Source organism: Pygocentrus nattereri, chromosome 4 (assembly GCF_015220715.1).
Source record: "Pygocentrus nattereri isolate fPygNat1 chromosome 4, fPygNat1.pri, whole genome shotgun sequence".
Classification (NCBI taxonomy): domain Eukaryota; kingdom Metazoa; phylum Chordata; class Actinopteri; order Characiformes; family Serrasalmidae; genus Pygocentrus; species Pygocentrus nattereri.
The window spans coordinates 41,919,024-41,936,114 of NC_051214.1; the positions used below are offsets into that span (position 1 = coordinate 41,919,024).

Below are 17,091 nucleotides of genomic sequence, written 5' to 3' on the forward strand. Positions count from 1 at the left end.
TCAGTATTTCTAATACACTGACTAACTGCATGTTTCTTTGCAAACCGAGCATAATTATCCCTGTTTAACTGGATTTAGTGCACAGAATGTGAAATACTAGAGAAAAATTGTTGTGTTCATAGTTTATCTGTTCCAACTGTTTTTTTCAGACAGCACATCCAGTATCATTCCTTCACGTACGGTGATATCTTTCTCTCTTTGCTCACTACTACGTTTTTAAGACTAACATGCCATAACCAAAATGAACACACAAACTGTTTCATATTTTCCTCCTCTGGTCTGTTTCAAGTATTCCTGATCCAGTTCCTGAAAAGCTGGTGATTACAATGTGATGGATCAGCCGTGCCGAGGCAGGGAATAGCTGAAACTGTGCAGTCCCCAGGAGTAGGATTAAAAAACACTTGGGTATAAAACATTTAGGAACTTTCTTTTTTGGTGTATTTTTTAAAGTCTTAGTAGTAACTTTTACGTCATCAGTTATATGTAGGTCTCTTAAACCTATACATGTATTGCTTTACAAAAAACTTTACTCCTTAAATCCCAAGAATCTGGACGTGGGCCCACAGTTCAATTCCTCTAAATTACCTTTGAGTTCCGCAATGCGGACGACAGAAAATCATAGGAATGAGACACAAAATAAATACCTGAACATGAACATGCACAGAATTTGAGATCTTGTTTCTGAACATATTAAAGATTTTGTATAATTTTCATCAGATAATAACCAAATTCTTTAAAAAGAAATGAATGAATGACTGACTGAACTTTGTCATTGCACATTGTACTCATACACTTGCACAACGAAACTGAAGTACAAATCCCCCATTCTTGGTGCAAAGAAAAGTAGAAAGAGAAAAAATAAAATAAGATAAAATAACTTAAATACTATACAAATTTACACTCAGCAAAACATAAACAAAAAAGACGATTGGACATGACCCATCAAACTTGAATTTTTCCAGTTATAAATTGCACTGGCCCATTGAAATTAACTGAACTGAAATGAAATCCTGCCCTGCTTCTCTGTATATGGTGACGTCCAGCTGCTGCCCAGCTTGTGGGTTAGCTGGCTAACAGTGAGAATTTACCGCTTTTTCTAATTGAGAAGATGCTTCTCATATCAACAAACATTTGTTGGTGAACAGCAACACGCCCATTTGTGGGATCCTGCTTGTATGTTGGTTTCATCTCTTTCATCAATAAACATAAAAACTATTTGAGTGCTAAATAATTTGAGATACTTTAGAGTGCATGAGCTATAAGTAAATGAATTATTTTATAAATATATGACCTGAACTTTTCTGGCTGCTATTAAATAGGCTATTTCAACAGTTTTAATGAAAAAGATGTACACGTCTCTGTAGCTTCTGTTATTGTACTTTTAAACACACAATCACACAATAAAAATTAAAACATCCAATTACAACAAAATCAGAGAAAATAAAAAAATGGGGAAAAAAATCAACAGAATTTGGTTTAAAAAAAGATTTCTTAAAAAAAGGTCTACCATTTTTAGAATAAATACTGAATAATTCATAGTAGTTGCTGAATAAGTATAGAAGCACATTCTTAATATTTATAAGCAAATAAAGAGCCTAAGATTCAAGGGGTTAATTCACACTTATTTGATGGAAAACAAGTAATAACACCCGCTTTATTCAGGACAGTGGCCATTACAAACTGCTGTTTTTGCAGATGCGTGGATGCAAACACAATTATACAGAAAAGCTCATGCAATTATGCTTACAAATTGCCTTACAAAGGGCTTCAAAATGAATGCCTTAATCCTTTCACCCCACATTGACAATGCTGACTTATTTTCTAAACAAGCCAGCTTAAAGGGAACTTACTGTGGCGCATGAAATTCCTAAATGCTCTCCCTCCAAATGTGGCACCGCCAAGGATTACTTCAAATATAGTTACTTTCCGACAGTGGTTGGGGAGGAAGGAGCGGAAGGGGGGGGGCAAATAATTTCATCTGGTTTGTGCAGATAAAAAATGTTTTTTTTTCTGTTTTCTTTTCTGCTCTATAGTGCCTCAGGCTTTGGCTGAGACACCTAAGTGGTATAAGGAGTAAACTACAGAAACAAGTTATAATTGGGTTGCGAGGCTGCTCACACTTACAGTAATGTGAGTGAAATCCAAAAGGAGGCCGTGATATTGTGTGTTATCTAGGTGAAGGCACTGTTTTCTACATCCGCCCCGTTGTGTACTAAAGCTGAGGCCTACAGGCCCCAGCCTTATGCCATCTGCCTAGCCCCAGGACAGCCTGGTGGTCTTTCAGATAACACAAGAAGAGTCCATTTTTAACCCCTGGAAGACACATATACACAGGTGCAGGCTCTATTATGGCCATTTTTGTCTGATTTCACACTGAGAACCACCTGGCACTTCAGTGGAGAGAGGAGAAAAAAGAATAAAAAAATCCCAAACATAATTTATTATTAATAGAGTCTTTCTATCACCTTTCAGCTTCTTTTTGTATCACACAAGAAACAGGGAAGAAAGTGGGGACATGGAACTGGGCACATCATAAAAATGTTGCATGCCTATGGCAAGTCAGTCATGCTTAATAACGCAGCCATCAATCTTGCGTAATCAGCAGAGAAAATATAATATGCTTAGGTTACATAACGCAGAGAGACACTTCTTATTGTCTCAGAGTAGAGGTTTAGAGGTAGTTTTCTGGGTCGGTCATAAGGCAAATGCAGTCATGGCTTTCTTCTTCTTCTTCTTTCGGCTGCTCCCTTTAGGGGTCGCCACAACGGATCATCTGCCTCCATCTTGCCCTATCCATTGCCTCCTCTACTTTCACACCAACCATCTCCATGTCCACCTTCACTACATCCATAAACCTTCTCTGAGGTCTACCTCTTCTCCTTCTACCCGGCAGCTCCATCTCCAACATTCTTTGCCCAATATATCCACTATTCCTCCTCAACACATGTCCAAACCATCTCAACCTGGCCTCTCTGGCTTTATCTCCAAACTGCTCCACCTTCACTGTCCCTCTGATCTGCTCATTTCTAATCTTGTAGTTCCTTGTCACTTCCAATGAAAATCTCAGCATCTTCATCTCCGCCACCTCCAGCTCAGCCTCCTGTCTTTTAGATGGAGCCACAGTCTCCAAACCATACATCATAGCACTACTGTCTTGTAAACCTTCCCTTTCACTCTTGCTGCTATCCTTCTGTCACACATCAGCCCTGACATCTGTCTCCACCCACTCCATCCTGCCTGCACCCTCTTCTTCACCTCTTTTCTACACTGTCCATTGCTCTGGATGGTTGACCCAAGATATTTGAAGTCATCATTTACAACCTCTACTCCTTGGATCTTCACCTTTCCACCTGCCTCCCTCTCATTCACACACATGTATTCTGTCTTATCTCTACTGACCTTCATTCCTCTCCTCTCCAGTGCAAACCTCCACCTCTCCAGATTCTCTTCCACATGCAGTCATGGCTTTATACAGTCAAAAACAGTTCTTGTTTCAGAGCCTTGTTTATTTTCTCCAGTCAAAAACTATTTACTTATTACGTACTAGGGCTGCAACAAATGACTGACTAATTTGACAGTCGAATAATCTGAGGGGAAAACGGCGAACGAGTGTGGCAAATGTCCCTATAAACAGTTCAATTTGAACGATTTAACACTTTGTCCTGCTACCGTGTGTGTTCACGAAGTACTACCTCCTTAAACTGTTAGCGAGTGGAGCCGAGTGGAGTCTGGAAACGCTCTCCTGCGTTCGCTGAATTTGAACGCCCCGGTGGCCTCGGCGTTAAGACAACTATGCAGTGTTTAAAAGTGTAAAGGTTATCATGAAAGTAAACAAGGTGTCTGCTTCTCCATTCCACCTCCATTAATGATTCAAGAGAACCTGCATTTAGAAACAGAAATGTTACAGCTCAGCTTATAACATGAAATAGTGTGGAATTTAACAGGAACATTAGACAAGAACATAATTAACAAGAACACACTTCTGTATTTCACACACTACACTAATGAGTGAACTCCTATTGGTATACGCGGCATTTTTTACACACTGTTCAGTGAGCTAGTACGCGGTTCGAGACACGACATATCTTACCTTATCTTATCATCTCTGAATCTAAGATTCATCTTCTTCATCCAGTGAGTCGACGTCTCCTCTCAGATGTTCCAGCAAGGAGGAGGTCGGCTTTACACATAGCACTACTGATCACATTTTTTCAGAGTTTAGTGTGAAATTCTCCCACGCTTTTGAGGATTTTGTTCTTGAGGCTGCCATCATGCTGTTTTTAAGTTTCCAGTGAGCGGTAATGTCAAAACGTTCCTAGTGACCGCGAGAAAGATGCGTAATGACGCCACCAATTAATCGACTACTAAATTAGTTGCCAACTAATTTGGTTCTTGATTTTAGCCGACCAAGTCAAATAATCGTTGCACCCCTAGTATGTACTTTCTTATCCACAAAGAAGATGATTGCTAAACAAATGTGTCCATAGGAAAGATCAAATTAAAACTTTAGGCAAATACAATCATAGCAACAGTTCAAGGGTCTTCACAAAAGCTATGGTGAAGAAAGAAAAAGAAAGAAATGACCATTTGAATAGATGAATGAGTGAATGAATGAATGGATACACTATGCTGTAGAACTCTAATTGTCTTCGTATGAAAATCATTTATGCATAATAATTTATTTTTTCAGATGTCTGATCAGAGAAGAAACTAAACCAGTAGTGGTAAATTTTGAAAAATACTATCAAAAACTGAATACAGTGATTTTTACTCAATATTTAGCACTAAATCTGGCTAAACAGGACTAATTTGGCCCTCTTTATGATAAAACACAGTTGGACAGTGTTCTACATCCACTGACAATGCGTACAAAATATGAACAGAAAAGCATCTTGTATTGTACTGTGGCGTAATTTATCACAATAATTGATTGACAATAATAAGAGTAGAGGTTTAGAGGTAGTTTTCTGGGTCGGTCATAAGGCAAATGCAGTCATGGCTTTCTTCTTCTTCTTTCGGCTGCTCCCTTTAGGGGTCGCCACAGCGGATCATCTGCCTCCATCTTGTCCTATCCATTGCCTCCTCTACTTTCACACCAACCATCTCCATGTCCACCTTCACTACATCCATAAACCTTCTCTGAGGTCTGCCTCTTCTCCTTCTGCCCAGCAGCTCCATCTCCAACATTCTTTGACCAATATATCCACTATTCCTCCTCAACACATGTCCAAACCATCTCAACCTGGCCTCTCTGGCTTTATCTCCAAACTGCTCCACCTTCACTGTCCCTGTGATCTGCTCATTTCTAATCTTGTAGTTCCTTGTCACTCCCAATGAAAATCTCAGCATCTTCATCTCCGCCACCTCCAGCTCAGCCTCCTGTCTTTTAGACATAGCCACAGTCTCCAAACCAAACATCATAGCAGGACGCACTACTGTCTTGTAAACCTTCCCTTTCACTCAGAAAAGCATCTTGTATTGTACTGTGGCGTAATTTATCACAATAATTTTATATATATATATATATATATATATATATATATATATATATATATATATATATGTTTGTCATATTGCCCAGCCCTGCATCACTGTACAATGTATTTGAGTAGCTACTCTTTAAAGTTTGTGCATTTGTGTGAAGCCATTCAACTCAAAAAGATTTTCTTTCTGTCTTTCTTTATCATAACTATGGTAAGGTCACCATGCCCAATGCTGAATGTCAGTTAGAAGGGTAAAGACGAAAGACCCCCAGCATTGGGTTGTGAAATACAGGAATGTGTTCTCTGTAGTGATGGAGCTCCATCCAGTACCTTTGGGATGAGTCAGGGTGGCATTTGTGATGCAGAGCTAATTACCCAAAATTAGTAACTGACCTCACTAACGCTCTTGAAGCTGAACACAATCAAACTGGTAAAGAAACAAAGAAAGAAAGAAAGACAGATTCGTAACTGAATGACTAAATAAACATCCAGTGCATTAGTGTAGCTGCTCTACAATGTTTGTGCATTTGTGTGAAGATCTTGAACTAGTTGTGATGAAATCTTGACTGAAGGAACTGTGAGTTTCAAACCACTGATTCGCAGTCCAGTCAAGCTACTGGTAAAAGAGAAAAGGCCTGAGAGGAATCACTGCATGAAATCTATTAATTACATTTCCTGTTTAATCTGTGACCCCCCACAAGGGAAGCGCTTCAAATGGTGCAATGCTGGCTGAACTCTGAATATGCATGCATGAACTAGGCCTAATACTTTGAAGGATGTGCTTGGTGAGCAAGTTTCCAAAAGAATAACCTTGACTACCCTTGTCAAACTGCTGCTTGAGGGGTTGTCAAGTTATACAAAACGATGCAATGAGGAACACTTCCATCATCTGTTTGTAGACCAAGACTGTGAGAGGGCCCACAAAGAGAAAATCTTTAAAAAATGGAAAAGGCCTCAAGTGATGCTTTGAGTGAAATACAGTGCATGAGACAAAAATCCTCTCTAAGCTTTTTAATACTATCAAAATGTATATCTATTTTAAGGGCTGTGGCTACAGCTTGATGCCACTGTGACAGGTCCTGCTGTTTCACTGCACTTCCAGAGCCTGAAGGATTTATTTGTCATCCTAGTCAGCTGACTCGCAAAACATGAGCAACAGCACAACATATGGACTGGCAGTATAGCAGACATGGTGAGATGATCCAACAGCCTGAATGGAGGCGTTGGATTTCACTGTGTGAAAACAACAGTGTGAACTAATAAACTTTTCAACTGGGTCACAGGACATATATACTTAGTTCCATTATATATATCTTACATTATATTTATTTGATTATTTCAGCATGGATTCTGCTCAGATTTTTGTTTATTTGGCAGGACTATGGCAGTAGCCTTGTAGGGCCAGATATAATCTTGTAACGAGAGCTTTGAGGACAAATATGAGAACTTCTAATCTAAATGTTGGTAGGGTGGTAACAAATTACAACAAATTTCTAAACCAACCCAAAGCTCACCAACACTGTCCAGTGGATAACAGAGCTGTCATTGGCCCATGGATGTACACACACTATGTTTCAAAAAGTATTCACTCACCCATCCAAATCATTGAATTCAGGTGTTCCAATCACTTCCATGGCCACAGGTGTATAAAACCAAGCACTTAGGCCTGTAGACTGCTCCTACAAACATCTGGGAAAGAATGGGTCGCTCTCAGGAGCTCAGTGAATTCCAGCGTGGTACCGTGATAGACGCCACATGTGCAGTCCAGTTGTGAAATTTCCTTGCTAATAAATATTCCACAGTCAATTGTAAGTGGTATTATAACAAAGTGGAAGTGATTGACAGCACGTAATATGTAAAATGACAGAGCGGGGTCAGCGGATGCTAAGGTACATAATGCACAAAGGTCGCCAACTTTCTGTAGAGTCGACCACTACAGACCTCCAAACTTCTTGTGGCCTTTAGATCGGCTCAAGAACAGCATAGAGAGCTTCATGGAATGGGTTTCCATGGCTGAGCAGCTACATTCAAGCCTTACATCACCAAGCGCAATGCAAAGCGTTGAATGCAGTGGTGTAAAGCGCCGCCACTGGACTCTAGAGCAGTGGAGACGTGTTCTCTGGAGTGATGAATCACGCTTCTCCGTTTGGCAATCTGATGGACAAGTCTGGGTTTGGCAGTTGCTAGGAGGACGGTACTTGTCTGACTGCATTGTGCCAAGTATAATGTTTGGTGGAGGGGGGATTATGGTGTGGGCTTGTTTTTCAGGAGTTGGGCTCAGCCCCTTAGTTCCAGTGAAATTAACTCTTAATGCTTCAGCAGAACAAGAGATTTTGGACAATTTCATGTTCCCAACTTTGTGGGAACAATTTGGGGATGGCCCTTTCCTGTTCCAATATGACTGTGCACCAATGCACAAAGCGAGGTCCATAAAGACATGGATGAGCGAGTTTGGTGTGGTAGAACTTGACTGGCCTACACAGAGTCCTGACCTCAACCCAATAGAACACCTTTGGGATGAATTAGAGAGGAGACTGTGAGCCAGGCCTTGTCGTCTAACATCAGTGTCTGACCTCACGAATGCGCTTCTGGAAGAATGGTCAAAAATTCCCATAAACACACTCCTAAACCTTGTGGAAAGCCTTCCCAGAAGAATTGAAGCTGTTACAGCTGCAAAGGGTGGGCCAACATCACATTAAACTTTATGGATTAAGAATGGGATGTCACTTCATTTCATATGCGTGTGAAGGCAGAAGAGCAAATACTTTTGGCAATATAGCGTAAGTTAGAACAGCTGAAAAGTCCCTGACAAACTCCAATTAAGCATGTACATATGTGTCGTCTGTGCAGAAAACACAATATATGTGGTAAAAATAGTAAAAAGAAACATAACCGCTTGTAAGGCATAGCATTTTGCTAGCTAGTTTGTTTTGCTTGTGTTATCGAATGTACTCCAGATGTTAAAAGGGTTTAGACTAGAAGAACTTATGGGGCGGGGTTTAGTCAGGGCCCCATGAGACTACTATGGCAATCAGATAAACAGAAAACAACAACAGTCAAATTTGATTAGTATTATAATTGAAATATTTAAAATAAACCAATAAGGACAGTCAGGAGCAAAGATAATTTGCCAGGCTGGTCTTGGTGTCAGATCAATTGTATATACATCAAACACAGATGAATAGAATAGACAACATATTCATATGTTGCATATATTTAAACTGGTTCACCTCTTGCTTCTATAGAAGCTCACACAGCTGAAGAAGAACATCCCACCAACATTAATTATATCAGAATTTTGACATGTACACTTCTTACTGAAGCATACTGGACACTGTTTACTCAATACATACATACATACATATACTATAAGTAATTATTCTTTTAATTAGTGAATTCAGTTACTTTAAGTGGCACCCACTGTTGACACAGGCATTTAATTACTTGTATAATCCCTATACAAAAGCACTAACAATAGCACTGGAGAAGCCACACAAGCCTAAGGTCACATTGCCCACAATTAAGAGTCAGCTATAGGGGTATAAAGCTTCCCAGCAGTGGGCTGTGGAGCAGCAGACCTGTGTTCTCAGTTATGATGGAACTCATTGTTTGGAGCCACGTTTGTGATCTAGAGACAATCACCCAACCTGACCTCACTAATGCTTTTGTAGCTGAATGCAATCAAATCCTCACAGCAATGGTCCAACATCTAGAGTCTTTCCAGAAGAGTAGAGGCTGTTACTGCAGCAAAGGGAGTCAAACTCTCTAATGACAAACACTGGATGACAAGCATATATAAAGTTTTGGACACAGACTTCCCAGCTCAGATTCACTGATGACATTTTTTGTGCTCAGTGTTAAGAGAACGAAAAAGACAAGCTATTTCTGGATGCCACACATTCACTGTCTAAGCCAGATCAATAAGTCACTTTGTCATGACTTCATTCTTTCTGTTAGTTTTTCATTGACACTTGACATCTTGGTTACCCCAAGGTACAGGGGCGAGAAGAACATAATGGAGCTCACTGAGCTGAAAAGACTGTCACAGGTCCTTTCATATATAAATTAGCCTTATACATAAACTATTGAGGCACACAATGAATCACGATACCCGGTAGGCCATATATTCATGGATCCTTAAATAATACAACTTTAAGTGCTCAGAGGATGAATAAAAGAGCAAATGCATTAATAAAAAAACCATACAAAAACAACTTCTAACAAGCCTCTTATAAAAAGCAACTTATTTCTGTATGTCACACATTTACTGCCAAAGCCAGACAAATACAGTCGCTTTGCCAACACCTCATTTTCGTACTGTTTTGCCAACTAGTCGGACATCTCGTGTCTGTCTGGATGGTACAAGCGTGTGAATAAGATGCCAGAACTCACTGAGCTGATGCTGAAAGAATCTTAGTTTTTGCACGACTCCCTGGTTCATTTATATCTAAATTAGCTTTGCCTAGAGGACTATCAGGGCCAGCTTAAGGTAATCAATGAAACAGGATACCCGATAAGCCATATCACATTCACAGATGCCTAGCTCAAACTTTTATGTGCTCAGTGTTAAGAGAATCAGCAAAAAATATTACATTATTTAAAAATCCTTAGAGAAACAACAGGGATCTGGCACTATGTGCTTGGACTGCTAATAAAAAGAATGCTTTTTTTCTATGCCGCTGCCTAAGCCAGATCAATGTACCTTTGCCAAAACCTCGTTTTTTGCTCTGTAAACTTGCCAGACATCTCAGGTCTGACTGGTTGATACAAGAGCCAAGAGCTTATTGACTTGAGTCTGAAAGACTATATTACACTCTTAAAAAAGATGGATCATCAAGTGATCTATAGACAATGGTTCTATTTAGAACCACAAACAATCAAAAAAGGCTTCTTTGCATCACTTGTTCTATATAGAACCTTTTTGAAAAGACTTTGTATAGCACCAAAAAGAGTTCATCTATTGGTCAACACTTTCCGGTGAACCATGTACAACGCATTCATCATCAATCTGAAGAACCATTTTATGGTGCAAAGAAGACTTTAAGTATGCAAAGTGTTCTTTCAGTGCTCATGGTTCTATATACAACCACTTTTACTAAAGAACCTTTGAAGAACCATCTGAAGCATGTAGTTTTGGAGGACTTCAAGAGGTCCTTTCAAACATAAGGTAGCACTGTCTAGAGACTGTCAGAGGCAGTTCAAAGATGATGATACATTAGGACACTCTATAGGTCATATATTCAGAGAGGCTCAGCACAAATTCTCAAATAATACAATGTTAACTGCTCAGTGTTAGGACAATATGCCAAAAAATATTATATTATTTAAAAATCCTTACGGAATCAGCAGGGATCTGGAACTGTATGCTTATAAAAGTTATTTCTGTATGTCTCACATTCACTGCCTAAGCTAGACCAATACAGCCCATTGCAAGCACCTTATATTTTTTTTTCTGGTCAGACACCTCGGCTAGTTGGTACAAGATTGAGATTAAGATATTAAGAGTTAATTGAGTTGATGATGAAAAATTCTACGTTTTTACAGGATGGTAGGGCTCATTTATAACTAAAGTAGCCTTGCCAATAGGACCAGTAGGGACAGATTAAAAAAAGATGACAAATCAGAATACTTAAGAAGTCATATATCCAGATATGTAAAAAGAGTGGGCAAAAATATGACATTATTTAAGAAAGCCTTACAAAAACGACAGGGTTCTGGCACTATGCATGAACCTCTAATAAAAGCAAGCCGTTTCAGGATGCCACACACTCACTGCCTAAGATAGATCAATACAGTCCTTTTGCCAACATCTCTTTTTCTTTTGGTAGCTGGTCAGATATCTCAGGTCCCTCTGGTTGGTATAGGGATGAGAATAACATGCTAGAACTTAAAAAGCTGATGGTGAAAAACCTGTAAGTTTCATGTGATTGCATGATTAATTTATAGACTGTCAGGGCAGTTTAAGGAAGATGACAAATCACAATGCCCAACAGGCAATATATTCTTAGCTCAAATTCTCAAATAACACAACTTCAGTTGCTTAGTATTAAGACAACGAACAATTTTACATTAATTAAAACTACAAAAACAATAGGCACCCCTAATAACAGCAAGATATTTTCATATGCTACACATTCACCACCTATGTCAGATCAATACACTCCCTTTTCCAGCTCATTTTTCACTGTTTTGCCAAACTGGTTGAACAGCTTGTGACCATCTGAGGAACATGCTAGAACTCAAAGAGCTGATACTGATGCTCTATCTTTGTTTTTGAAGGACATTCATACCTAATACAGCCTATAGATTGCCAGGGGCAGTTTAAGGATCTTGACAAATCAGGATACTCAGTAAGCAATATGTTTACAGATGTCTAGCTCAAATCTTAAATAAACTGTAGATGCTCAGTATTAAGAGAACAGGCAAAATATATTAAATTAAAAAATCTTTACAAAAAATAGACACAGACATAGTGCTTGGACCCATAATAAAAGCAAGTTATTTCTTCATGCCACAATTCACTGCCTAAGCCAGATCAATACAGTTCCTTTTCCAACATTTAATGTTTTACAGTGTTGCCAACCGGTTGGACAGCTCGGGACCATCTGGTTGGTACAGGGGAGGAACATGCCAGAGCTCAAAGAGCTGCTGCGGAAAAAAATCTTCATTTTTATGGACTGTATGGGTAATTTATACCTAATGTAGCCTTACCCACAGACAGTTGGGGGCAGTTTAAAGATGATCACATATCAGAGTACCCAGTAGGCAATATATTTACAGATGCCTAGTTCAAATTCTCCCATAATAACAACAATAATAATAATAATAATAAAATGTATAATCAAATAATACATTCACAAAAAGATTCTCTGTATGAAGAGGAAGAGCAAAACATATTCATATGACATTCATAAAAAATTCTTTAAAACAACTGCCAGAAAGTGCTTGGACCCCTAATTAACAGTAAGTTATCTGTGTGCCTGCTAGATCAATATATGTTTTACTGCTTTTCCTTGTTACAGGAGAGGAACATGCTAGGGCTCTCTGAGCTGATGCTGGACCCTATGGGTCATTCACACCTAAAGTAGCCTTGCCTACAGGACTATCAGAACCGATTCATCATATCAGGCGTCTAGAGGGAATCCTACTGGCCACTTAGCTTGGCTTAGTGTATTATAAACTAGTGCAATGTAACAGTGCATTCCCTGGGATGGGACAGCAAAGCTTCTGCGCATGCTCACTCCAGTTCTTATTCAGTAGTGCGCACACACACACACACACACACACACAGGCACCGCTTTTAAAGATGACTGGACAGCTCACCTTGGTGAGCTGGGCGATCTTCTTACTCATCTTGAGGTGAAGGTCTTGAGTGTACTCCAGGGTTATGCCTGACTGGAAGGACATGGAGGAGGTGGACGTGGACGTGGATGTGGAAGTGGAAGTGCTGTATTTTCCAGCAGGGCTGTAGTATTGCTGCCATCCCGCTCCAGTCGCCATCTTCACAACCCTTCTAAACGCTGTTACTATGAAGGTGTTAAAATCAGTGGCAGAGACGCTGAGAGCAGGGTTCAGGGGCTTCAGGGGCTTCGGGGGCTTCAGGGGCTAAGCTACTATTTCCAGATAAAGGCAACCCAGAAAAAGATGCTACATCAACACAGAGACGCTGCGTTAATCCACAACAGTCATGTTTTTTCCCGGCTGGCTAATAGAAACCCAGCGCTGCCCGTACAACGTAGTGCACGTTAGATGTAAGCGAAATAAAAGCACGTCCCCTATTTGTCGAGTGTTGTCCTCGTGGAAGGCAGCTAGCTGAGCATTTTTGTTCCCGGTGTTATTGTTATTCTCGCCGTTTAGCTCACCGCTAGCGTAACGTTACCTCTGGATGAAGAAGGCATGAGAAGCCTCGGATGTTTCGGCAGTTTTCAGTTTTCCAGAAATTCCACCGCTCGCTTGCAGAGCCGGTCGCTCAGCGTGGATTGCTTAAAAGTCTGAGATGTGTTTTATGTTGTTGGTGAGCCGGAGGAGTCCCAGTCAGCGTGTCTTTTCGACCCTATCGTGTGAATGTGTGTGACAGAGAGAGGGAATGTGCGAGGAGGTTTTTGCTGCACTGCTCAAGTCTGAGCTGTTACCATGGATCGCCTCAACAGTTTACATGACAGCCAGTGACGTCACGGAGGGCGCCCGTATTCGGGCAAGTCCCGCCTGCCAGCGCTGGGATTGGCCAGTCGAACTCCGAAATCTGCGCTAGGATTGGTTAGGATCAGCCTGCGTATGAACTTCTAGCCTATGCTTGCGCGGATGGGCGGGGCGTTCCTGAATACGGGTGCGGAACAAAAATAATAATGCCCGTTCTCTCCTCCTCCCGTGAAGGTCCATTGATGCGTTTTTTTGAGGATGCGGTGCGACACAGCGCCTGCAGCCGGTGCTTCATAGTACAAGCTTTGCCATGTCATAAATTTAGCGATAAGAATAATCTAAACAAATAAATAAAAAATGTAAAAAGTTTTCCCAATAATAATAATAATAATAAAAGTGATGATGATGATGATAAAAGTATTTAAATAGTCATAAAATAATAATAAAATAACAATTCTCCTTCTTCTTCTTCTTCTTCTTATTATTATTATTATTATTATTATCTGCAATTTTTATCCTATTATTTAAAATTCACATTTATACATTTACTTATTCATTTACTTATTGTTCCATTTTTAGTTTTTTTTTTTATTTGTTTGCTTGTATGTTTGTTGATTGAATCATTTGTTTCAGTCCCTCTGGCTAGCAGCACAGGCCTAATTTAATGCACAATCTCAGTAAATGTAAGAGCCTCATTGATAGGTGGCCGCATTGTTCGGCACAGAAAGTAATTTGTCAAGAAGACAAGTGCTGCCTGCAAAGGAGAATGAATTAAATATTTTCTAGTCAGTAAGTGGATGCAGACCTCAAACTCAGCAGAGAGCTCTGGCGCTGAGTATATAATCATTCTCAAATAGACAGTAAATGTCCCCACAGAAAGCAAGAAAAACAAAAGAAGTCATTATCTGCTATAAATTAGGACTGAATGTCCGTTCTCACAGTGGCCCAGTCCTCTATGCGAGTCATGCTTTTGTTCCTGCATGATCTTATGACATCATGACAAACACAATGCAGGGTTTAACAGCTCGCTGTGGTTCGCTGTGCGCCCATACGGTGCAGTCCATAAGTATCTGGACAGTGACACGGTTTTTGATTTCTTGGCTCTGCACTCAAGCACACTGGATCACTCCTGTATTGGGTGAAATTTCAAATATACAGCTTCATTTTAGGGAACTGGACAAGTTAAATTCAACTGAAATAAAACTTCTGTATCTAGTTGTTGCAAATATTTAGCAAACACTGCTTCCCTGGGTCCCTTCTGCTTGTTTCAGAGGCTTTCTGCCTTTGGCCTTTAGTTCAGGTTGACTGGTTTAGCTTCCATTTTTTTGACCTTGAAAAACTCCATAGCTGCTTCAGTTCTACGTTTTATCTGCTGTGTAGTAAGTCTTGGGGCTTGTAGGTTTATGTATGTATAGTCTTTGCAAGAATTGGACAAGAAATCAAATTACACATTTTTCCACCTACCTCAGATATAAGCAGTTGACTAGACAAGACACCCAGGTCTTCATTAAGGTTGTGTAGACTTGTCAATGTGGTTTAGGACAGAGTATGACTTTAACCTAAGCTAGAACAATGAATAGAACTAAACTGTGTAGCTGACCTCAACAGGTGCTACTATCTGCAGTCATAACACCTGCAAAGACAAGTGAGTGCTTCTGCTGGCAGCTGTGCATCATGGTATATCGGATGAGATGGAATGATTTGATTCAGGGTTGGTTGGGGGGTTGTGCTGGAGCCTATCCCAGCGGTCATTACACCCTGGACAGGTCGCCAGTCCATCACAGGGCCAGAACAAAACAATACTGACCTATTGGTTCTGAAGTCAGCTTCTTTTTTTCGCCAGCTTCTTGCTCAAGTTTTCCCGTTCCACCTTAAATGGTGCATGCACAATGTTGTATGAGTGGTCACTGGCTGGGGAGGGCCAACCTTTTCACAATGCGGGATTAGCAAGCACACACGGCCAGAATAGCTGTTTGCTGCTATGTTAAGGTTTAAAAGATCGTATATACAACATTTAATCTTCATCTGTCCATAAGACTTTGTCACGGAACTCTACGGGCTTGTTATTGTGCTTTTTTTAGCATTGTGTAACCTGGCCTTACCGTTCTTAAGGTTTGACCTTCCATGGAGTTGTTGGTGTTCTTCTGTGTATCTGTGTCTACATTCTAGGTAACATTCTTGTTCTGTTCAAAGTTTTTTCTTCATGATTGAAATTCAGCTTGAGCGCCTTGAGGGACTGCTTATAAGGCATATAGCAAGAAATGGCAGGTTGTTTGCTAATGTAGACAGTTGATTCTGACACACCTGATGTTTTGGTTATGATTAATAGTGATCAGCCTCAGGATGTCATGTTCTACTGGCACTGACACTCATAGCATTTTGAGAGACAACAGCAACAGAGTCCAGATCCAAACACCACATCAAGAATAAACTCTAGACCTCAGAACCTCCAACCTCAGAAAGTATGTAGATGTAAACATGCCCACATTAAAGCTGATATTCTGCATTTTAAACTCGCAGTCATGAGATCATTTGAAATTCATGGCTCTAAGGCATCCGTCTTGAGTGACCTGACCACAAGTGGACAGTGAGATGTATAGCTGTTTACACCTGCCATTTCAATGCGTCTCCAGTGGCCACATATGTTTGTATTTCGTGACTGAAGGAATGGTACCACCTCTCATTGTATTTGTTGTCAGACCAAAATGTGCCATGAAGACTCGTGTGTGTAAATGTACAGGCTGTTATGAACATTTAGCTCACAAGATAGTTTGGTTCTGCTGTGAAGACACTGTTGATTAAGGCTGGTAAGTGTTGACTGGGACACACTGGGATGCTTTAAGTTTCACACTACAAATGTAAAGTCATATGCATCCCTGACCACCTCTGAAGAAGATTTTAATGCATTTCTGGGATGAATTGGATGCCCTGCAAACCTAAACTTATGCTGTCCACATACAACCCCAATTCCAATGAAGTTGGGACGTTGTGTAAAACATAAATAAAAACAGAATACGATGATTTGCAAATCCTTTTCAACCTATATTCAATTGAATACACTACAAAGACAAGATATTTAATGTTCAAATGGATAAAATTTATTGTTTTTTACAAATATTCACTCATTTTGAATTTGATGCCTGCAACATGTTCCAAAGAAGTTGGGACAGGGGCATGTTTACCACTCTGTTACATCACCTTTCCTTTTAACAACACTCAATAAGTGTTTGGGAACTGAAGACACTAATTGTTGAAGCTTTGTAGGTGGAATTCTTTCCCATTCTTGCTTGATGTACTTCAGTTGAACTTCAGTTGCTCAACATTCCGGGGTCTCCGTTGTCATATTTTGCTTCATAATGCGCCACACATTTTCAATGGGAGACAGGTCTGGACTGCAGGCAGGCCAGTCTAGTACCCGCACTCTTTTACTACTAAGCCACGCTGTTGTAACACGTGCAGAATGCACTGC

The 17,091-nt window shown here is 40.1% G+C and overlaps 1 protein-coding gene across 2 annotated transcripts in view; it reads right to left on the reverse strand.

Annotated features, from left to right (window-relative positions):
* The window catches only part of fam184a (family with sequence similarity 184 member A), a 194,164-nt gene extending 181,181 nt beyond the window's left edge, over positions 1 to 12,983 (reverse strand). For both annotated transcript variants that reach the window (XM_017692517.2, XM_017692518.2), the window contains exon 1: positions 12,807 to 12,983. In XM_017692517.2, the coding sequence (XP_017548006.1) occupies positions 12,807 to 12,983 (177 nt within the window). The remainder of the gene's footprint in view (positions 1 to 12,806) is intronic.
* Positions 12,984 to 17,091: the final 4,108 nt, after the last annotated feature.